This window comes from Dromiciops gliroides, chromosome 1 (genome assembly GCF_019393635.1).
Source record: "Dromiciops gliroides isolate mDroGli1 chromosome 1, mDroGli1.pri, whole genome shotgun sequence".
Taxonomy (NCBI): Eukaryota; Metazoa; Chordata; class Mammalia; order Microbiotheria; family Microbiotheriidae; genus Dromiciops; species Dromiciops gliroides.
Window position 1 is genome coordinate 561,578,125 of NC_057861.1, and position 23,535 is coordinate 561,601,659.

General features: G+C 35.2%; 1 protein-coding gene across 1 annotated transcript in view; it reads left to right on the plus strand.

The window, feature by feature from the left end:
• Positions 1-22,977, plus strand: part of EQTN (equatorin) — a 35,007-nt gene extending 12,030 nt beyond the window's left edge. Inside the window, exons 2-11 of the mRNA XM_043998953.1 lie at positions 2,833-2,967; positions 4,386-4,466; positions 5,081-5,140; positions 7,162-7,221; positions 7,390-7,449; positions 10,094-10,183; positions 15,086-15,239; positions 16,995-17,041; positions 18,312-18,321; positions 22,662-22,977. Coding sequence (XP_043854888.1) covers positions 2,833-2,967; positions 4,386-4,466; positions 5,081-5,140; positions 7,162-7,221; positions 7,390-7,449; positions 10,094-10,183; positions 15,086-15,239; positions 16,995-17,041; positions 18,312-18,321; positions 22,662-22,977 — 1,013 coding nt within the window. The remainder of the gene's footprint in view (positions 1-2,832; positions 2,968-4,385; positions 4,467-5,080; positions 5,141-7,161; positions 7,222-7,389; positions 7,450-10,093; positions 10,184-15,085; positions 15,240-16,994; positions 17,042-18,311; positions 18,322-22,661) is intronic.
• Positions 22,978-23,535: the final 558 nt, after the last annotated feature.

A 23,535-nucleotide genomic window follows, 5' to 3' on the forward strand; every position in this document is an offset into this window, starting at 1 on the left:
TGTTTTTTTAACCTGAAGTTGCTTTATCTTTGGTGAATAATTTCTCTTTTGGAGAGGTCTGAGAGGTTGTGAGGAACAGAGAATATGTCTAGTCCTCTATCTTTTGCTCACGTAACCTGGAAACAGCCACCAATAAACTCTTAATTACCAAATCCAATGGCCTTTTCTCAGTTCTTATTTTCCTGAACTTCTCTGAAGCCTTTGACACTGTTGTGTCAAATTATTCTCTTATTCTCTTTATTTTTTATTATTCTCTTGAATATTCTTTTCTCTAGGTTTTCAGGACGCCACTCTCTCTTGGTTCTCATCCTATATGTCAGACTGCTCCTTCTCAGTCTCCTTTTCTTGGCCCTCCTCTAGATCTCACCCTCTAGCTATAGGTGTCCCATAGGGTTCTGTCATGGGCCCACTTTTCTCCTCCCTCCATAATACAATCACTTGGTGAACTCTTCAGCTTTCATGGATTTAATTACCATCTGTATGCTGATGATTCTCAAATCTACCTATTCTGCTCTAACTTCTTTTCTGACCTCCAGTCTTGTATCTCTAACTGCTTTTAGACAACTTAATTAGGATATTCAATAGATATATTAAACTCAACATGTCCAAAATGGATCAAAGTAAGGCAATTTTGGTACTGATGTGTTAAATGTAATAGATGCTTTAAAAACTAAATGTGATTAAAACTCATAGTTTTATATATAATCCTCTTTTCTCTTTTTATATACTATCATATTGATATTTGTTTATTTTTTACAGTTCATGATTTTTTTTTAATTTAAGGGAAAAATAATATGAGAGGACTGAAATAAATGGCATCCTTGGTCCTTTCCATTTCTTTTTTTTTTTTTTTAGGTTTTTTTTTGAATAGAATTTTATTTTCCAAAATATATGTAAAAACAAATTTTAACATCAATTTTTAAAAAAAAATTGTTCCAACTTCTCTTCCTCCTCAATTCCCACCCCCCACCCACTAGAACTCAAGCATTTCAAAATAAGTTATACATGAGTAGTCATGGAAAACATTCCCACATTAGCTAGGTTGTGAGAGAAAACAGTCAAAAAACTCCCAAAACTTCAGACTGAGGAATTGTCAAAGAGAAAAAAATTTTTTTTTTAAAATGTGTTTCCAGGGGCAGCTAGGTGGTGCAGTGGACAGAGCACCGGCCCTGGAACCAGGAGCACCCGAGCCCAAATCCGGCCCCAGACACCCAACACCCACCAGCCGCGTGACCCCGGGCAAGCCACCCAACCCCAAATGCCTCACCAAAAAAGAAAAACAAAGAAAAGAAAAAAAATGTGTTTCCATCTATTTTCTCTATCTTTCTCTATAGATGGGTTGCCATTTTCATAAGTCCTTCAGGGTTATATTGGACCATTCCATTTCTAATGTCACTAGTCCTAAAATTGCCTTCTTTCCTTTGTTGATCCTCCTAGTCACTGAGGTTTGTAACCTTATAGTGATCCTAGACTCTCTCCTCTCCTTTGTCCCTCATATCCAATCAACTGACAATTCTTGCCAATTCTACCTCCATAACATTTCTTGCATCCCTCTCCTTCTCTCCACTCAAAGAGACTTAAGCCCTTTTCCACCTCTTATCTTGAAAACTATAATTGTTGTTTAGTTGTTTCAGTTGTGTCTGATTCTTTATGACCCCATTTGAGTTGGGCTTTTTTGGGGCAAAGATGTTGGAATGGTTTATAATTTCCTTCTCCACCTGATTTTATAGATGAAAAAACTGAGGCAAACAGAGTTAAGTGACTTGCCCAGGGTCACACAGATAGTAAATGTCTGAGGCCAGATTTGAACTCAGTACTTCCTATTTCAGGCCCGGCATTCTATATACTGCATCACCTAGCATTCCTCCCTTTCTCTCCACTCAGAGATACTACCAGCCATAGTTAAGACTTTTTCCATCTCTCACATGGAAAACTATAATAGTTTCCTAATTAGTCTCCTTGTTTACAGTCTCTCTCTTTTCCAATCTATCCTCCATAGCTGCCAAAATAATCTTTGTAAGGTACAGGTATTGTCATTACTCTGTATTGATTACAAATCTTCAGTAGCTTCTCACTGAATCTAGTTCAAAACACAAATTTTATTCACTTTGCAATCAAGCTCCCATTTGCCTTTCTAGCCTTGTCTCAAGCTGTTTCTCTATGGGTACTCTATATGGTCCAGCCAGAGAAGATTATTTCTTTCTTTTTTAAAGATTATTTCTTAAATTCATCTCTGGCCACCACATTTTAACATGGGCTTTCCTCCCTCATGACTGGAAGACATTCCTTTCTCCTCTCAGTTTTAGAATCCTTGTTTTCCTTTAAGGCTCAGTTCAGGTGCTATCTTTTCAAATGCCTTCTCTGCTGTTCCCACTAACAAATACTCTCCTTCCCCTATCTTCTATTAACCTTCTGCATACAGGTAGATAAAAGGAAACATATCCTTTAATTCTCTCCATTGCTTGTTTCCTGGATGAAGAGATGTCATTACACTTATCCCTTCCTTTTCCTACTTTGCTGCTGACAGAGGGCTTTCATTTTCATGCTTCCAATGCTATATCCTGCATGTTATTTGATATGACTTTGCCTGTATCCAGAGAGCTTCATAAAATCTAGATAAGTAAGTAAAAGTTGCCATGTATAACAGTATAATATTAATGTTAGCACAAGGATAGCCCAGAATATAATGGAAATGCAAACTCCAAAAAAATACCATCACAGTGTGTCAAAACTGTCTCACCAAAATGAGTGTGTAAGGATTAAAAATGCTTCTAGTATTTAATAAAGGAATTAATATCAGATTTCTAATAAATGGCATATTCATGTTCCTAGGTCTCCCTGAAGCTGTTATTTTATCAAGTCGCAATGAAGACAGTAACACAAGCACTGAAGGTGATAATGGGAACATTAACAATGATAGTGCAAAGTTTGATAATACTGAGGAATGTGATATAGCTCTACTAGAATGTTGGATTTTACAATTTACTTATGTAAAGGGAGAAATTAACAGGCTTGTGCTTATAATAATTGCCTATAATTATTTTATTTTACTGTCATGATTTATATGTTTCCATGTATGTCATATTTATTTTATATTTATTTTTTATTCTGATTCACCTTGTAGTTCTACCTACTTGTTAAATAGAACTCATTTTCTCCTATTTGTTTTCACCTATGAAGGTTAATGAGATTATCTTTGGAAGTCCTTATTTTATTATTATAGTTTGCTGTAGTCTTATTATTTGCCACCTAAAAATATCAACAATTGACTATGGTGAGTTAACTAAGGTTTGTGGTAAGATGGGTTGCAATCTGCATGAGCATAGGAAGCATCCAAATCAATGAGCTAATGCATCCATGAAAGTATTGTGAAATACTTCATAAATGTCCATTTAAATTCTAATGATTTAAAAGTACAATTTACAGACTGGGCCAAAAGTCATGAACTTCTTTATTTTTTGTTTTTAATTTACAATATCATAGCATTATATACAATATATATATACATATATACACACAAATAAGAAATGGATTTACATTACATGTGAAAAATAAAATCTCATAAATGGCAAAAATAAAGAAAAAATAATTTTGAAAACGTCATTAAAATATCAGACCCATTCATGACTTTTGGTCTACCCTGTATAAATAACCAATCCCTGTATATTCACAATAAGTTTTCCCCTTCTATCAGGTATACACTTTTTAAAGGAGTTGTCAGGGTTAGAATGTTTATGCCTTCAAAAAATGTTTATACTCAGCATAACTATTTAAATTCATCTTTAATTGTTGTTCAGTCATTTTAGTCATGTCCAACTCTTCATGACCCCATTTGGGGTTTTCTTGGCAAAGATACTAGGGTGGTTTGCCATTTTCTTTCCCAGCTCATTTTACAGATGGGGAAATTAAGCAAACAGGGGAATTGACTTGCCCAAGATTATACAACCAGTAAGTGTCTGAGGCCAGATTTGAACTAAGGAAGAAGAATCTTCCTGATTCTAGGACTGGCACTCTATCCACTGTGCCACCTAACTGCCCTACTGTTATACATACAACTTAATGGGGCAGCTAGATGGCGCAGTGGATAGAGCACCAACCCTGGAGTCAGGAGTACCTGAGTTCAAATCCGGCCTCAGACACTTTACACTTACTAGCTGTGTGACCCTGGGCAAGTCACTTAACCCCAATTGCCTAACTAAAAAAAAAAAATAAATACATACATACAACCTAGGATTGTTGTGAGGCTTTAATCAGATAATGTGTGTAATTTGCCAACCTTAAAACTCTCTCTATATATGTCAGCTATTATTAATGAACATGCATTGGAAATGTAATTTGTCAAAAATGAGAACTTAACTAATTGCTGAAGAATTTTTGTTTTTTAGTGACAACTGAGAAAATTTTGAATTTTTCTGCTGAAAGCTATGAAATATTAAGGGAGAGTTTGCAGAGCCTTCAAGGCTACCGTAAGTATTAAAAGTCACGGTTTCAAGTTTTGAGCTCCCCACCCCTAAATAGCAAATGGCAAAGTATCAACAAAAGCTCTGAAATGAACAGAGGAAAAAAAAAGGGTTGGGCCAAACCAAGGTGGTTTTTCTTTTTATTGGCTTTAAACAAATTCAAATGATCTCCCTGTAAAGCAGAATTCACTCCTGTTGTAAATCGACTGATAGTTTCCTAAGACAGGGCAATCATCCTTCATTCCATGGTATATAATACTTTAGGTGGCCCTTTTTTCCACACATTCAAAACTCAGAGATGCCTGGTTTGATGAATTTCAAAGATGAAAGAACTAATGTTGTCTATAATTGAATATATGCCTCTGTGTTTCAAGAAGACATAGTGGTTCAAGAGGCTAGAACTTGTCAGTGAGGAGATGTTTGTAAAGAGAATGCGATCCATCTTCTCCCATATTTTTATTTTTCCCACTTCTTTCTCTTTTTAACTTCAATTTCCATCTTTTGTTCTCCCACCAAGCATAACTACTTTACAAAGATCAACAATACTAGCAACAGGAGACTTTTGAGATTATGAAAAGACACAACTGTCCACAAACATTTATGTGTATTTCACTTTATAGTTAAAAAGCTTTCAAGTGAAACATCTGAAGAAGAAAAAGACCTCCCTGAAATACATGACTGTAAGTTTATAGGCATGAGTAAGCATTTCTTGACATGATTCTCAATGGTGTTTAAGTGCTCTGAAAAGGCAAGGATGAGTGATTCAATTTATTTTTAAAAATTAATTAATTAATTAATTTGTTTACAAGGCAATTGGGGTTAAGTGACTTGCCAAGGGTCACACACCTAGTGAGTGTTAAGTGTCTGAGGTTGGACTTGAACTCAGGTCCTCCTGAATCTATCCACTGCGCCACCTAGCTGCCCAATTTATTTTTATAATTAGTTTTTCTTTTAGCATTTGAAGCAGTTTCGAACTTCAGAATTTTTGATTGAAAAGATTGAGGTAGCAATACCTCATAGGGAGATACCATTTGAAAAGGAAGCTCGAGATTGAGAATCTAACAATATACGAAGTCTACTGAAAATGGCATTTGGAGTTTAAGAATTAGAAAGTCAGCACTTGAGCAGCCTGGAAAACTCTGAATTTCTCTAAGCAGAGATTCTTAACCTTTATGTGTGTCTGTGTATTGTCAATCCCTTTGCCAGTCTGGTGAAACCTGTGGACCCCTCTTCAGAATAATATTTTTAAAATACATAACATGAAATATATAGGATTACATAGGAAGCCTCTTACTTTGAAATAGAATTATAAAAATATTAAAAGTTCTAAGTTCATATACCCTCTGATTTCAGTCTATGGATGCCTAAGGGGTCTGTAAATGCTAGGTTAAGAACCCCTGATTTAGAGAGAGAAGAGCTTTAAGGGGACCTCTGGAAGCCTCAACACAGTTTTAACAGCCCAATGCTTTTGTAACACTGACTCAACTCTCACATTGCCCAAGTTGATTGGCAGAGAACATGGAATTCTCACCACTTCCAATGGTATTATGTTGATTCAAACCAAACAAAATTTGCATTTTAGAGTAATGATGATCGATTCCTTCTGCATATTTTGTCCCTACATTCCCAGGAATCTCAAATTCCTAGACATTAAGCTCCCTGAGACTCAGGGGAAAAGAGATAGGCTCAAGTAATCTAGACACACTTCCCCCAAAATAATGGGACTACTGATCTTATCCCAAATCAGCAGCCCAAATGGATGTTATTCTTTTCTGTCAGCAAAACCACAGTGTGGGTGGTCTCAGTGGACTCATTGCTCCTCCCACAGCAGTCTAAGCTACACTATTTTGGAATATGGTAGGCCTTCTAACGTAGGCAAAAGCAAATGAGGTAGAGAACTCCTGGAGGGGAAAACAGAATATCACTCTAGTTTCTATAGAGACTCGGACAGAATCATACAGAGTAAGGCACACATATGCAATCTTTGTCTCATAGCCCTACACTTTGTCTCTGTGTCTGCCTACCTAAAAGTATATTACTTGAGTTATGAATAGCCAATTTCTGAATGTTCTATTCGCACATAACTGCTGATTTCATGCTGCCTTCTGTCCTCAGTCTGGGTAATTCCCAGAACTGTCCTTTGTTTATGGAGACACCTGGTGGCCACACTGGGAAATATTCACCTTTCTATATTCTCAGGTATAGCCATGGATGTCCCCTACCTCTACATCTTATCCTCAGTCACCACTTACAGTTGATTCAATCTTAGCCAATCCCTTTCTCACATTCTGTGAGTCTGAGATTTCACAATAATTAAGAACAATGTTTAGGACAGGAAATGCAAGATATTAACATATTACTGACATTGCCCTTTAGAATAACCAAATAGAATCATATCAAGACAATGGCCTTCATTTTTCCTGTCTCTTCCATTTCTTGTTCGTTCAGTTCTTGTTCAGTTGCCTTGGAAAAATTCAATATTTCTTTTTCAATATTTCTTTTTCTGATTTTCTCTCATTCCTCAGATATCAATTGAGAATAATGTGTGTAAGACACTTTATAAAACTAAAAGTGCTATATAAATGTGAGCTAGGGTAATAATTCCTTTCACCTTTTCTTTGTTCTACTTATGAGCCAAAAAATGACATCATAGATTCTTAGTAATTTTGGATGAAAATAAGCTTCATGATCCTCCTCCTAGGTAATGTTTTGGGAACAAATGAACCTCCTGTCCTCACACATCCAGATATACTTAATGAAGGTATGTAAAACTACCTCCATAATAATAAGAGATAATAAAACATCACAATAAAGTTTTAAAACAAGAAAATTGGTTTTAGATAGTCAGAATCGTATACATAATGAACAATTTCATTAGAATAGGGCAGCAAATTTTAGATGAAAATAAACTTCATGATCCTCTTCCTAGGTAATGATTTGGGAACAAATGAACCCCCTGTCATCACACATCCAAATATACTTAATGAAGGTATGTAAAACTACTTCCATAATAATGAGATAAAACATTGCAATAAAGTTTTTAAAATAAGAAAGTCAGTTTTAGTTAAAATCTTATATATAATGAACAACTTCATTAGAATAGGGAAGGAAAAACCATAAAGTACACATGAACAGGATACTTGGAGAATTTCTTACTACTAAAATTCAGAGTCTGGAATTAAGAGTTCAGTTCACTGTCAAATTTGGTTGAAAATGCGTTTTATTATTAGTTTTTATGTGAATAAGAGCAATAATGTAATAATTTTCATCAGTTCATTTCCATTTAGTTCAACTAACATTTACTAAGATTCCTACTTTCTACAAGATATTGTATGCAATGTTGACCTACCTCAAGGAACTAATAAGCTAATTAGGGAAGATAAAATGGTGGATAGAAATTTAACATTTGAGTCAGAAAAATGTGGTCCACCTCTGACACCTTCTGACCATGTAGTGATAAAGTCTCTAAACCTCTCTGTTTGTGTTGTTGTTTAGTCATTTAAGTCATGTCTAACTCTTCATGACTCCATTTAGGATTTTTCTTGGCAGAGATACTCGAGTGGTTTGCCATTTCCTTCCCTAGTTTCTTTTACAGATGTCTAAACTGAGGGAAATAGGTTAAGTGACTAGCCCAGGGTCATGTAGCTAATAAGTATCTGAGGCTGTATTTGAACTCATGAAGATGAATATTCTTGATTTGAAGCCCAGTGCTCTATCCACTACACTATCTATCGGCCTCTAAGTCTCTCTGTACCCTAGGCAACTAAGATGCCAAGTTTTAGAAAAGGCGTTGACCTTTCTTGGTAGAGGAAGTTTCTCTCTCTCTCTCTATGTATATATATATATATATATATATATATATATATATATATATATATATATATATATATATATATATATATATACACACACACACACATATGTATATATACATACACATATATAGATTATATTAATATATAATATCTGTGCATGTGCAAACATGTACATATATCTATATAGATTATATGATACATGTATGTATACACACATACATATACATACTTCTTTATAATTATATAAAAGGTACAAGGTGATTTGTGCTAAAAACTTTGTACAAAAGACAAAGTCTAATAAGAAATATGAGGAAGGAAAGATCATGTTCAACTGACAGTAGGGAAGAGCTGGAAGGGACTTCAGAAGTTAATTAGTCCAAGCCTATCATTTTATGAATGGGGACACTGAGGTCCAGAGTTACCCAAAGTCACATGGGTAGTTTCAAGGGTGGGATTTAACTCTAGATCCTCTGACTCCAGACCCAGTGATTTTTCCATTGTACTACACTTTCATTGAGAAAGTGGTACCAAGATTTGACCTTAAAGAAAGAGAACCCCCAGAGAGAGATAAGGATTCACTTTGTAGGATAAATTTATTCTTGTTTATAATTGTAGGGCCATAGGATTTAGAGCTTCAAGGAAACTTAGAGATCATTTGGTCCAACCTCATAATTTTATAGATAAAAAAACTGAGGCCCCAAAAGGTTAAGTAACTTGCCCAGATTCACACAAATAAGTAGAAGAGCTGGGCTTTGAAACCTGTGTCTTCTGATTCCAAATCAACTGTTCTTTCTACTACCAAAGAATGACCAATTGTTAGCATTTATTTCTTAAGGTATTTTGGTAAAATCAAGGGCCCTGAATGGGTATACAAGAAATTTGCTCTTTAAAATAACCATTAGCTCACAAATTACCTAATCTATTTCTGCATCTGTCTTGGCCTGAAATTAGATTTTCTCTAGTTGATGCAAATTAAACTCATAAAAATTGTTTCTAAAATGTGGTAATTATTAAAGACTTTGAATTACTTTAACACTGCTAAACTATGAATAATATACTTTTTTCTCTTTCTACCAGAAATTTAATGGAATCAAGTCTTTTGATTATGTTATCTTATTATATTTTTAACAGAAGAAAGAAATCGCGATCTTGAAAAGAACCAATCCCGGAACCAGTTAAATGAGGGTAAACATATAGAGTGAAGATAGTTCTTTTAAAATAAGCCAACAAAAATAATTTTTAGCTCATGAAAACTGACAATTCTATAAATCCCACTAATTCCATGAGCCCAGAGGTCAGCACTTGTGTTATTTTTCCTGAGGAAAAGATGAGATTATAAAGCATTATGTAAAATGGTCACCCATTACCTAATAAGGCCAAAAGGAATTACATTTTGCTAGGAGATGGATACCTCATTCATTGCCTTAAAATCTTTCTTAATTCCATTTTTTGGGGGGGGGCAATTTTTCTTTCCAATGTGTTCAGTCTGGGGTGGGGGCAGCTAGGTGGCACAGTGGATAAAGCACCAGCCCTGGATTCAGGAGGACCTGAGTTCAAATCCTGCTTCAGACACTTGACACTTAGTAGCTGTGTGACCTTGGGCAAGTCACTTAACCCTCATTGCCCCTCAAAAACCAAACAAACAAACAATGTGTTCAGTCCATGAACTATTTATGGGAGGAGAGAGAACCCATGGACAGGTTAATAGATATACACAAACATATAATGCACATACACAGTCATATTAAAAAATTAAAAGAAAAATGATGCTTTGGTAACTTATTTTCATTCATGGCCATATATTTATCAATTTAACAGAGTCAAAGGAACTGCCAAGGCAACCAGAAAGTAAGGAAACAGAAAGGAATGAGAAAGCATTTAATGATAAAAATGAGTTCCCAACTTCAGGTAAGAACAAACTTATTCAAGATAAACTTTTAAGTAAATTGACTATAAGAGCATGTGCTCAATTCGATGTTTTGCATAATTATATTATTTCCTGTAGTGGGACAGAGTATTCCAGGTTCTAATGGCTTGTAGAACATTCACAGCATCAAAAGAGCTTGGGGTGGTAAATAAAAATCTTTTTCAGTTCTGTATTTCTTCAGAACTTTCTGGTTTGAAACTCTTTTGCCTGGTTCAGTCTATCAAAATTGTGTGTCTGGGGCCAGGGGAATTTCTTGGAAAGGTGATGGGTATAAATACAATTAGGTTTTATTATGCCATTCTACTTTTAATGAAGAGGCTTGTTGTTCACTCATGTCTGACTCTTTATGACCCCATGTTGAGGTTTTCTTGGCATAGACACTAGATTGATTTGCCATTTCCTTCTCCAGCTCATTCTACAGATGAGGAATTAAGGAAAACAGGGTTAAGTGACTCCTCCAGGGTCACACAGCTAGTAAGTGTCTGAGGATGGATTTGAATTCAGCTCTTCCTGCCCAGGGCTGGTGTTCTATCTATCCACTGTACCACCTAGCTGTCCATTCATGAAGAAGTATTGCTCAGGAATATTGAAATCTGGTGGGATGAGGCTTCTAAATAGAATATAGCTCTGTGATCTTTATTCAAAAGAAATGAAAGGTGGTAAAGAAACATTACATATTAAGAAATTCATATAAAGAAATATAGGAGGGGGCAGTTAGTGGATAAAGTAGATTAAAGCACTGGCCTTGGATTCAGGAGAACCTGAGTTCAAATCCTACCTCAGACACTTGACACTTACTAGCTGTGTGACTCTGGGCAAGTCACTTAACCCTCATTGTCCTGTAAAAAAAGAGAGAAAGAAATATAGGAACTAGGAGAAAGAATGATGGAGAGAATTTAGGTGAGAAGCACTACAAGGAAATGAGGTATAAAAAAGAAATGAGGGAGAATGTCATAAAGTTGATCAATGAAATAGTTTTGAAAGACAGGCCTATACAGCAATGTTATATAAATTTGTATAGTGTCTAGAATCCTTGTTGTTGTTCGTTTTTTGTTCCCAAATAATTCTACCATAATGTCTTACTCAGACCATATATGGAATACTGGGTCCAGCGCTAGGTGCCATTTCTTTTTTAAAGAAAGCCATTGATAAGTTGGAGAGTATCTTAAAGAGGGTATCCAGGAAGCTAAGGGACCTCAAGACCATGCCATCCAACTTGTAGCAAGTGCAACAAGGCTTCAGGTTGGAGAAGACAAAGACTTGGTAGAGGGCAGGAGAACATAAGAGTTGTCATGGGGAAGAGGAGATAGACTTTTTACATGAGCCCAGAGGGCAGCATTAGATAAAGCAGAAGTTTCAGAGAGGCATATTTTTAGATTCAATGTAAGGAAAAACTTCATAAAAATTCAAGCTATCTAAAAATGGAAGAAACTACCCTCAGGAGGTAGTGAGTTGTCTTTAAGTAGAGATCTTCAGGAATGAGATTGGGTAATCACTTATTGGGAATGACATAGAGGGTATTTCTAAACAAATAGCTACTGGACCTCTGAATTTCCCTACAAACCTGACATTTTTCTGTTTCTAGGATTATCTGAATACTACCTTTCCAGAGGCTCAAATATATAGTCATAACCTTGCATGTGTTATGTATCAGCCCCAAAAGATCTTCATATACATAAATAGTTTAAAAATATATATGTAACTTTATGTAGGCACAAAATAATTCTATTCACTAATTCTTATTAACCTATGGGGGCAGGCAGTTAGGAATGCAGTAGATAGGGTCCTGAGCCTGGGGTCAGAAAGATCTGAGTTGAAATCAAACTTCAGATATTAACTAGATATATGACTCTGGGAAAGTCACTTAACCTGTCTGTTTCAGTTTCCTTAACTGTAAAACGAGAATAATAACAACACCTACTTTCCAGGGTTATTGTGAAGATCAAATGAGATAATCATTGTATAAGCACTTAGCGCAATGCCTGGTAAATAGCAAGCACTATGTAAATGGTATGTTTTATTGTCATTATTATCTAATTTTCACCTACCCCCCTTAGAGTACTTATTTAATGAGAAGTAATACTATGGCATAATTTCTACTATATTCACTTTAGTATTCTCTATACTTTACTTAATTCAATTTTATACTTTAACACTTAAAAAAGTATATAATCATATGGATTATAATTTGAATAGGTTGCAGTCCACAAACATTTTTTAAGGACATTGATGGGGACAAAAAAACAAAAATGAAATTGTCTATGACCCCAAGGAGCAAAGTATATACAAAGTAAAATTTGGGAAGGAAAGGTAGCACTAGTAGCTCCGAAATTGGGAAGTTGCATGGAGCTTGAGCTGTTTTGAAAGAAGCTAAAGATTCTAAGAAGTAGGATGAGAAGGAAAAGAAATATATAATAATAAAGCCTGGAAAGGTGTGGCCAGAGCTAGATTATAAAGGGCTTTAAATATCAAACCAAGGAATTTGTATTATATCCTAAAGGCAATAATAGTAAGTAGTCACTAGATTTCTGAGCAGAAGAGTAAAATGGTCAGACTTGTACTTTAAGGTAGCTATGTGGAGGTTGGATCATAGAGTGAAGTTTGAGGATTTTTCACCAGTCAATGAAATATATATAAATATATATAAAGGTAAGAAATTGAATACAAAAGTTAGCTTCACATGAAAAATAATCTGGGAAGAGAGACAGAGTGACAGAGAGAGAGAGAGAGAGAGAGAGAGAGAGAGAGAGAGAGAGAGAGGTGGAAAGAGGGAGAGGGAAAGGAGGAAGAGGGAAAGGGGGACAGTGAGAGGGAGAGGAAGAGAGAAAATTGGAACAACTGAGAAAAGAATTTTTTTAGGATGGTAATAAATTTTTAAAGTATAATTTAATTATTTAGCTTTGGGGTAAAAATTCTTCAAAATGCTAAAAGCATCTGTTTAATTCTCTGGGATGTTTAGTTAACCAGAAAGGTATATGAAATTTCAGATTAGCAGAGTATTGTTTAGTTTGACAAAGCTTGAAACATAAAGCTTGTTGTGACAAAGCTTGAAAGATAAAACTAAGAAACTGCTTATAATTCTGGTACTTTGAGTCAAAGATTATATTAGAATTGCTACAAATGCTTTTGGTCAAAAACTTGATTTGTAAAGAAAGCAATAATTAATGGGCAACAATTTTTTTAGAAAACCACACAGTAGGATAACCTATTTTACTGTAATTTATTTTGCTATTTTTAAAACAAATATTCTCTCTCTCTCTCTCTCTCTCTCTCTCTCTCTCTCTCTCTCTCTCTCTTTGTGGGGCAATGAGGGTTAAGTGACTTGCCTAGGGTCACACAGCTAGTAGGTGTCAACTGTTTGAGGCCAGATTTGAACTCAGGTCCTCTCGAATCCAGGGCTGGTGCTTTAACCACTGTGCCACCTACCTGCCCCCCCCCCATGTTTTTTCTTTTTTGAACAAATACCTTCTGAGGCAGAATAGCATCTTAGAGCTACAACTTCATGCATTTCATTCCCTTGGTTTGTAAACTGCACTCTTTTAATATCAGAATGTAGAGAAAGAAAAACAGGCCACTCCTTGTTCCCTAATTGCAGAACCCAGAAGGCAGAATTGTATAATTATACAAATATAACTTTGATTAGATCTGGTGTCAGAAGACAATGGTTCAAATTTTGATTCCATTTTTTTTTCCTGTGCGATCTTTACCTTTCTATATCTATCTTTAATATGAGGAGATGGAGCTAGATAATTTTTTCTTCTAAAAAACTTACATTGATGTCTTTTGTTTTTACATCACCTTCATTTTTCTAACACATCCTTACCACCTTCCTTACTCAGAGACCCATCTTTTATAAGACTCCCACCCATGAATTATAATTTCTAAGGGATCTTCCAAATCTAAGTCATATGAACCTAGAAGATTCCCAACATAAATATCCCTGGTTTTTATTTTGACCTATCACTCTGGACATCCAGTCTAATAAAGTTTTGTTTCATTAAATGAATAATTTTCTAACAAAAAATTATAATTAGATAAAAGTATTTTCATTAAGATATATGTATAGCAAAAAATAACCCTTGAAAAATTCTAGCAAGGAGGAGCTTTCTCTTGAGAAAAAAATTTTTTAATATAATTAGCAAAATAATCCAGTCTTAAAGCATACTGGTTTTGATATTCTATTACTACAATTCAATTCAGGAAACTTTTATTAAGGTGCTGCTTTATGTCCAAGAACTGTGCTACAGCATTGGAGATACAAGATACAAGAACTACAAGAGAAATAGTACCTGACCTCAAGGAACTTATAATTTAGCATGGAATAAAGAAAAAATGTTTTAGGATTTAGATCTAGAAGTAGTCTCTAGTGAGTGACTCATCTAGTCCAAAAATATTATTTTGAATATGAATAATTGAAGTTCATAAAAAGTATGCAGCTTGTCCAAGAACACACAAGTATTAAGTAGAAGAGCTTGTATCTCTACTTTGTTAAATGGTTAACATTGGCGAGGCCTCAGAGATTGATGGTTAAAAATTTAAGAAATCAAATTTTTTGCAGTTAAAAAAACTACCTAAAAGTAAGATTTCTCTTTTCTCTCTTTTAGATCAGGTTAATTATGTATAAGTCAACCAATATTTTAGTAAATACTGTTCTTTTGCTTACAGTATTACACAGGCTTCTAAAATTATGGTGCCCTAACCAGCCCCTGTAGGCGTTCACTACAGACTGGTCAGTCCATTATAATAGTTTTTGTTCAGACTTGAGCAGTTTCTGTTCTGGATTTTTAAAAATTTTTTACAAAAAGATTTTATTTTTTCAGTGTGACAGTATTAAAGTGACTCATCTAATTACTTTTATTTAATTTCTTTTTATTGTCTCTAAGTCTCTGACATCCCTGGTGGGACTGCTACCCAACCACTACATAGAGAAGATGTAAAGATAAAATTAATGCTGGGTATATCATTGTTGACCCTCATCCTTTTCTTAATCTTCATGTGTATTAGTTGTTTCACTTTCTCCCAAGTACAGAAGAAGAGGTAAGTTTTCATAACTCTGGATGTAAGTACTTGAGACACATTATGAGCAATTCTCTAACATTTTATCATTTAGATTATCCTACAATAGACACAAAAGGTAATACATTTTTTTTCAGGTAACTTGTGATCCAAAGAAAACCATCTACAACAATTCTTTTTATAAGCTCCAGGCATAGTACAACTTATTTCAGGTATCAGTACTGGTCTTAGTGCCCACACATGCAAATACATCCAGCATTTAACATAGTTCCAAAGTCTCTACCATGACTAATATAAAGACAAAATAATTCATCTTTTTACCTTTCCTCCAATCATAGGAGAGTGATTATGGGTTGCCCTTTCCTCCCTTTTGCTCCCACTTTAAGCTACTTCTTTGTTCTTCAACACCAACAATTACATATATTCAAAGAATTCCCTTTTTCCATCTCCCCTTGCCCATTGTTTATTTTTTTTTAATTTACTAATGAAAATGTCCCTTGTTTCCAGAGACTCGGGTATTTGTCAATTAAAAAAACCCCATTGTTTCTTTAAGGTTCTATTTACAAGTAAAGGTATTTAGTGATACCCTCTTTCTATTAAATGAATGATCCTGGCAACAAATTCTAAGTTCATACTTGTTCACAATTCAAATTTGCTTTACTTTGTTAAAATTGGTTTATGTGCATACCAAAGACCCTAATCAAGTTTTCTTCTCCTGTAGAAATTTCTAGAATATTTTTGATTTTTAAAAGTAAGCATTTTTTGAAAAGATGTGTCCATTTTATTGAATAGCAAGTTCAGATATGAAATCTAATTTCCCCCACTTTATAAATAGATTTGTTGTAGTTGTTGAGCTCAGTCATGTCCAACTCTCTGTGGCATCACTTGGGATTTAACTTGCCCAGGGTTACACAACTAGCTAAAGGTAAGAAAGGGAGAGGACCTGGGAGAGAGGATGTGAAGACTTGGTATGGAGATGGAGAGGAAATAGTTTAGAGGCTGGGGCATAAACAAGAAAAGAAAATCAGACCCCAGCTTTCTAGGAACTGGAATCCAAAGTTCCCTGGAGAGTGGTGGGGAGGAAGGAGAATACTGGCCAAAACGCAGGCAGTATGGTGTAGAGATGTCTGGGAAAGAAGGTGGCATTGCTAAGTCATTGTAATTACAGAAAGGCCAGAATGTAATTACAAGATATTAAACTAAATGTAAAGATGCTTTACTGCCCCTAACGTTGCATGTGTGAATGCTTTTCTCAAGAAATTGAAGGGAATAAGCTGACTGGGTACCAGAGCTTTATTTATTTATTTTTTGTGGGACAATGAGGGTTAAGTGACTTGCCCAGGATCACACAGCTAGTAAGTGTCAAGTGTCTGAGGCTGGATTTGAACTCAGGTCTTCCTGAATCCAGGGCCAGTGCTTTATCCACTGTGCCACCTAGCGGCCCCATCTCAACATAGTTTTATACATATTTTAATAAGTGTCTATGCTTCAGACTATTTAAAAGAGCAAACTATTTGGACAATCAAGATAAAAATAACTAAGCCCTAGGGAAAGATCTCAGTTCTGAGAGATTCCAACCTCTAGAAGGCTTTGTAAAAGGAGATATCTGGGGGAGGAGGCGATTTTCACTCTCTCCCATCAGGCCTGGCATCCAGAAGTTTGAGAGTTCGTAGGTTTAAAAGCATATGAAACACAACTGAGTGAGCAGAAACATTTACTCCAGATATGGATACAAAATGGCAATCACTCTAAGGAAGAAATATCTTCATGAATTAGGGTCTTTAGCATCAGAGAAACGAGGTCACTATGGAGAAGAGCAGACTGTGGGAAACTAGGTAAGCAACTCAACCAGTAGAGATGCTAAACCCAAGGGGAAGTATTGAAAGACTTTATGTAGAGAAGAAAGGCCTCTTAGTCCCCGAATATAAACTGTTAGAGATACTTTTATCACATATGTATGCAGCACTACCATCATAGTCTCAAATTTAAGCTTTTTCTTCTCATGATTACTACATGTATTTGTGGAAGATTGCACAACATATTAATAGGTCGGGGGGAATATTTGTAGCTACCATTTTTTACTTTGACACCTTTTGTTAAGGAGACCGCCCTGTGAGGACCCAGCCTGCAACCTGTGAGAGCAAGCTCAGGAGTTGTTTTAAAATTTTTAAATTTCCTTGTATTAATCTTTATTATTTAGGGTTCAGGGCCATTTTTCCTAGTTAGGAGGTCATTAAGCTGACTGAAAACTATTATATTCCTGAAATAAGAAGACAAAAGGGAGGTGGGACTTTCCAAAATAATTTAACTTGCTTGACTTGTGGAAGGATCACCCTTGCTCTGACCCTTTGGACATCTTTGTGGCATGTAAATCTTCCCCTCTCCCCCAGTGTAAAATCTCAGTATTGGAAACTTAACTTCTCACATGTAAGACTAAAGTAAAGGTCTGTGTGATTTTATGGCCTATGAGGAGAGGAATATGAGACTTTGCTAAAAAGCATTTAATCTGCTTCTCTGATGTTTATAAAAAAACTTTGTTAGAATCTTAATCTTTGTTCAGCATTATCTTTTTTGAGTCCTGAACCTATTCTTAAAAGCATAATTAAGCTTCTGTTTTAACATCTGGAATCCCTGTGTTGTGATGGGATTTTTTGACAGCGGTTACCTATCCCATAAACTCTGTGGGAATGTTTCCTGTAATAGGAAGGAGGTTTTATTTGGCTCAAAGCTAAGATTTCAATGGTATGGGGAACTACTGGTTAGAAAACTCCCCCTGCTAACACCAACCAGCAATTGCTCTGCAACTTAGAAAAATTGCTTGGAGCATCGAGAGGTTCAATGATTTACCCAAGGTCTCACTGGTAGGACTTGAATGTTGGTTTTTCAATCTCTGAGGTCAGTGAACTATTCTCTTTTCCTGCCTGCCTCTCAAATGGCATATATCTTTCATACTTCCTTTTCACATATACATATAACATAAAAATATGATTTAAAAAACTATGCAGTGTTCTTTTATTCTGAGAGAAAAATTCTTCATATTTCTGATTATTTTTTTTGTTAATAATGTTTCCTTTTTTGATGCCTATTAACAAGTTGAATATGGGTTTCATTTCCTTTGGCATCCTGTGTGGTATGCTGATTGGAATTTTCATGTGATTTTAACAATTCAGGGAAATGTCATACAATTTCCTGAAACATGACACTTGAATTCTCTCAACACTTTTCAGAGACCCAGTAATTCTCAGGTAATCTTTCTGGCTCTTTCTTCTTGTTTTATTACTTTTGTTTAAAGAGTTCTTAAATGTTCATCTAGTTTGTGTTGTATTATGAGTTTATTTGCTATTTTCATGCCACTTGTACTATTTTCTCATTCACCAAAACATCTTAGCAAATATGTAGCTTTATAATACTTTATTTATTCTAAATTATTGTGATTTTTTCTTGTTCCTCCTTTGCTATTTTTAATTCCATCTTTGTTAATGTCAAATCTGTTACTTCTTCTATTGAACTTATTATCCAATAATAGATGTAATTTCTATTCTGGAGGTATATTAATTTTTTTCTTTTTGGATTTTTCTCCCTGGTTTCTTTTTTATTTATTTTTTTATTTTTTTGGCAGGCAATGGGGGTTAAGTGACTTGCCCAGGGTCACACAGCTAGTAATTATCAAGTGTCAGAGGCCAGATTTGAACTTAGGTACTCCTGAATCCAGGGCCAGTGCTTTATCCAGTGTGCCACCTAGCTGCCCCTTCCCTGGTTTCTTTTAATCCATGATATTTATTCACTGTGTTGGAGCTTTAATTTTTTATTTACTAAGTTTTCTACTCTTTCTCTTGTGTGCAAAGAATTTTTTCATGAAGATTTTGTTACCATTGTTGTTCTTGAACTTTATTTGGTCTATCTGCAATTTTTTGGCAAGGATATAGGATTATATAACTAGAGTTGAAAGGGATCTTATAGTTCACGTACTGTAAGATCATGACAATAGATGAGTACATGACTACAGATGAGTAAACTAAAACCTGGAAAGGTTAAGCAATTTGCTCAAGGTCATGAAAGGTAAGTGGTAGAACTGTTATTTGAATCTCAGCCTTCTAGCTCCAAAGCCTTTCTGCTCTACCATGATGCACAGTGAGAGAGGAAGACTATCTTAGATCTCTCATTCTACACACGTTTAGGAACTCTCCAAGCTACAAAAATCTTTCCAGGAATTCAGCTCATTTCCCCCTAGGAATGAGAATGCTTATCCCATGTGAGAAAATGTTTTGGCTTCCCAGAAAATAGTGCCTGCTCCTTTTATATATATTTTAAGCATTCTTCTTTGGGGTGTTTAAGTGGAATCCTGCTTTAAAAGAAGAGTGATTCTGAACTTAAATAGAATAGTATTTCACAGAATCTCAAACTAGACACAAATTTTTATCTAGTGGTTATTGGAGACAAAGGTTATGAATTATTTCTTAAATGGCAACTTGTTTTTGTATTTCCAAAATTTCCTCTTTAACTAGAAAAACATTCAGAGATATGGACAACAAACCTTTCCTTTCAGATTTATTTGTTAGATGCATATTCTTTCTTTCTACTTAAAGGAAATATATTTAAATCAGTTCTGCATTAGGTGATTATTCAATTAAAATGATTTATTTAATAGAACAAGTTGATGTCAAGCACCCTAGTGGATTTCTTTTACAGTAATTCTCTCTCTCTCTTCCTTTCTCTCTCTCTCTCCCTTCCTCCTCCCTGCCCCCTCTTATCTGCTGTACAAATGTGAGGGGGTATACCTGCTTCTCTATTCCACAATACAATTGGTCCTGCTTACTTAGCTCCCTTTAATTAAATTTCACTGTAAATGTTTCCTATGGCATTTTATTAAGCACTTCTTAAATTATAATTGTTTTGTTCAGTTATAGGACACTTCAGTCTCAGAAGCATTTAAGTACTCAGGCTAAAATAGCAGCAAAAAGTCACATGAAGTCAAATTTTTCATTTGCATGGTGGCATAAAGTATGATTAGATCAAGAAGCTATGATGAATTAAATAGCCAACAATAAAATATTGGCATCAAAAGATCATACTGAAGTATTAACTAGTTAATTCTATTTTCAGTTCCATATTCTCTCCCTCCTACCTCCCTGCCTTTTCACCTCTTACTGAGAAAGCAAGGAAAACAAAAACCCTCTTACAAACTTGTATAGTCAAGTAAAACAAATTTCCACATTGGCTATGTAAAAAAAAAAAGTCTCAGTCTGGAGGTGGGTGTCATGTTTTATCTTGAACCCTCTGGAATTGTGGTTAGTTGGTATGTAGATTAGCGTTCTTAAGTCTTTTCAAGTTGTTTATTTTTATAATGTTGCCGTTATTGTGTTAAATGTTTCTTTCTTCTGATCCCTTTATGTCAGTTGTGATTGAATTTAAGGGTTAATATATTTATACCCATGAAATCTAGCCTTTAAAAATTTCTTCAAAAGCAGTTACTCTCAACAGGAATGAGCATCATGTGCTATATTAACAACAGTCCAAATACTCTTGATAATACTCTTGATAATAAGGAAAAATGATTGGCTCCCCTCTACCTAATGGTGTGGCTCATGGAACATGTAGTAAATTGTGGAAAAAACAAAGTAGGCGTTGGGAAAAATATAAATGCTTTATATAAATGCAGCAGAGGGTTAGAAATAAAAGGAAAGTATCTTTAAAGTTTTTGGGGTCATTGATTTAAAGCTGGAAGGGGCCTTAAAAATCATTTACTTCGGGGCAGCTAGGTGGCCAAGTGGATAGAGCACAGGCCCTGGAGTCAGGAGTACCTGAGTTCAAATCCATCCTCAGACAATTGACACCTACTAGCTGTGTGACCCTGGGCAAGTCACTTAACCCCAATTGCCTCACACACACGCAAATATATATATATATATATATATATATATATATATATATAATTTACTTCAACTGCCTTATTTTGTGAATGAGGACAATGAAGCCCATGGGGGTTCAATGATTTACCCAAGGTCACATTGGTAGTAAGTAGAATTTTGTTGTTGTTGAGTCTGGTCCAATTCTTCGTGACCCCATTTGGAGTTTTCTTAGCAAAGACACTGGAGTGGCATGCCATTTCTTTCTCCAGCTCATTTTACAGATGAGGAAAGTAAAGCAAACAGGCTTAAGTGACTTGTCCAGGGTCACATAGCTAGTAAGTTATCTGAGGCCATATTTGAACTCAGGAATATGAGTATTCTTGATTCCAGGCCTGGTGGTTTATCTACTGTACCACCTAGCTGCCAAGTAAGTAGAATAACAGGATTCTGATAAAAGTGCCTCTGATTGCAATCCAGTGCTTTTCCACCACAGTGCTGCCTATCTGTGAATAGAGTACTAGGTCTGGATTCTGGAAGACCTGAGTTCAAATTCAGGCTCAGACACCTGCTAATTGTGTGACTCTGAACAAGTCACTTAACCTCTGTCTTCCTCAGTTTCCTCAATTGTAAAATGAGAAGAATAATAGCAACTACCTCCCAGCATTGAAGAGGATCGAATGAGATAATACTTAGCACAGTGCCTGGTACATAACAGGTATTTAATAATTGCTTATTTCCTTCTTTCCTCTTCTATTTTAATGAATGCCTAAATTTTATACTAGACTTAATACTTATGTGAAAAATAACTTTAAATGTATTTGTTAGTTGTAGAATAATTTCAGAATTAAAAAAAAATCTAAGGTTATATTCATATGCACTGTCCTATTTGAAGAGCTTTACTGTTTGATTCTATCAAAATTGTTCTTTCAAGTTTCCTTGTTTAGAGACAAGCTTACCATGGAAGGTAGCATGGGTGGTACCATTGGAAAAGCACTTGCTCTTGAGTCAGAGGAGCTAGGTTTGAATCTTGCCTTTGATGCTGATTATCTGTATAACCTAAGGAAAGTTACTAAATCTCCCCTAGGTCTCAGTTTCTTCAACTGTAAAATGAGGGAATTGGATTAGATGGTTTCTGAGGTCCAATCTAGTATTAGAGCTATGAATACTTAAATGATGAATTGAATATATATATATATATATATATATATGTGTGTGTGTGTGTGTGTGTGTGTGTATACACATACACACAAGAGAAAGAGGAAAAAATATAGGTTTGCTAAATATTAACATTTAAGTGGCTTGGTTTAAATTTTTTACATGGCTCCCCAATATTCTGATCAAATTTTATCTATTCTAGGTAAAAAGAAATTTTAGTATTTTCTGATAAAGATAGATATTATAATTATTACTTTATAATATACAATTACTCTAGTAAATTTTTATAGATTGAATATTTGTATTGAGTATTATACTGAAAAAAAAATTTGCTGAAGTTTAAGAATGTTTTAGCTGTTCTGAAAAGGCTCATAAAATCAGAGATGGTTTGGTGAAATATATCAAATGTCTTCTTTTTTTCCAGTCCTAAAAATAAAAGATTTAAAAAAAAAATTTCCATCAAACCTGAACTGGCAGTGATGTCTTATTTTCGACCAGCAGAAGGTGTATCAGAAACTTCCTTTTCTAAAAGTGCAGCTAGTAGTACATTTTGGGGACCTGCATCTTTAGACTTTAAAAGAGGATCTATGAAATCAATGAACATGTCAGAGGTGGCAGCTACAGTACCATTTCTACACGAAATGGATGCGGAGTGCATGAAACTAGAGTTCGACAATGAACCAACCAGTGTTGAGGCACACAGTATGGAGATACCCAGTGAAGAGTTACCCAGTGCAAAGGCTGAAGATAGCTGAAAATAAACAATTTTTTTTTCATAAAAATAAAAATGATTTATCTTTGTGAACCATTCTTAAAATTGTGTGCCTTGGAGGAGTTATATTAGTATTTTGATGGGTATTGTAGGCAGAGTGACCTCTTAATCTCTGAATCATATACTGTTAGATCAGGAAGATAATTTAGTAGTTATCTAATCCATAAGCTCCACCCATTCCACACAACCATTTTACAGGTGAGATAACTGAAGCTCAAGATGTTAAGCAAGGGCAGATACATACTTAGTATATGATAGAAGCACCATTTAACCCAAGAGAGAATCCTAATTCAGTATTCTTCCCATAAGGGCAGCTAGGTGGCACAGTGGATAGAGCTCTAGCCCTGGAGACAGGAGGACCTGAATTAAAATCTCACTTCTGACAATTGCTAATTGTGTGACCCTGGGCAAGTCATTTAACCCCAGTTGCCTTAAACATCCAGGGCCATCTCCAGTCATCTTGATATATATCTTATTACTGGACCCAGATGACAGTGGAGGAGAGATTGAGGCTAGTGACCCTGCACAGCCCTCCCTCACT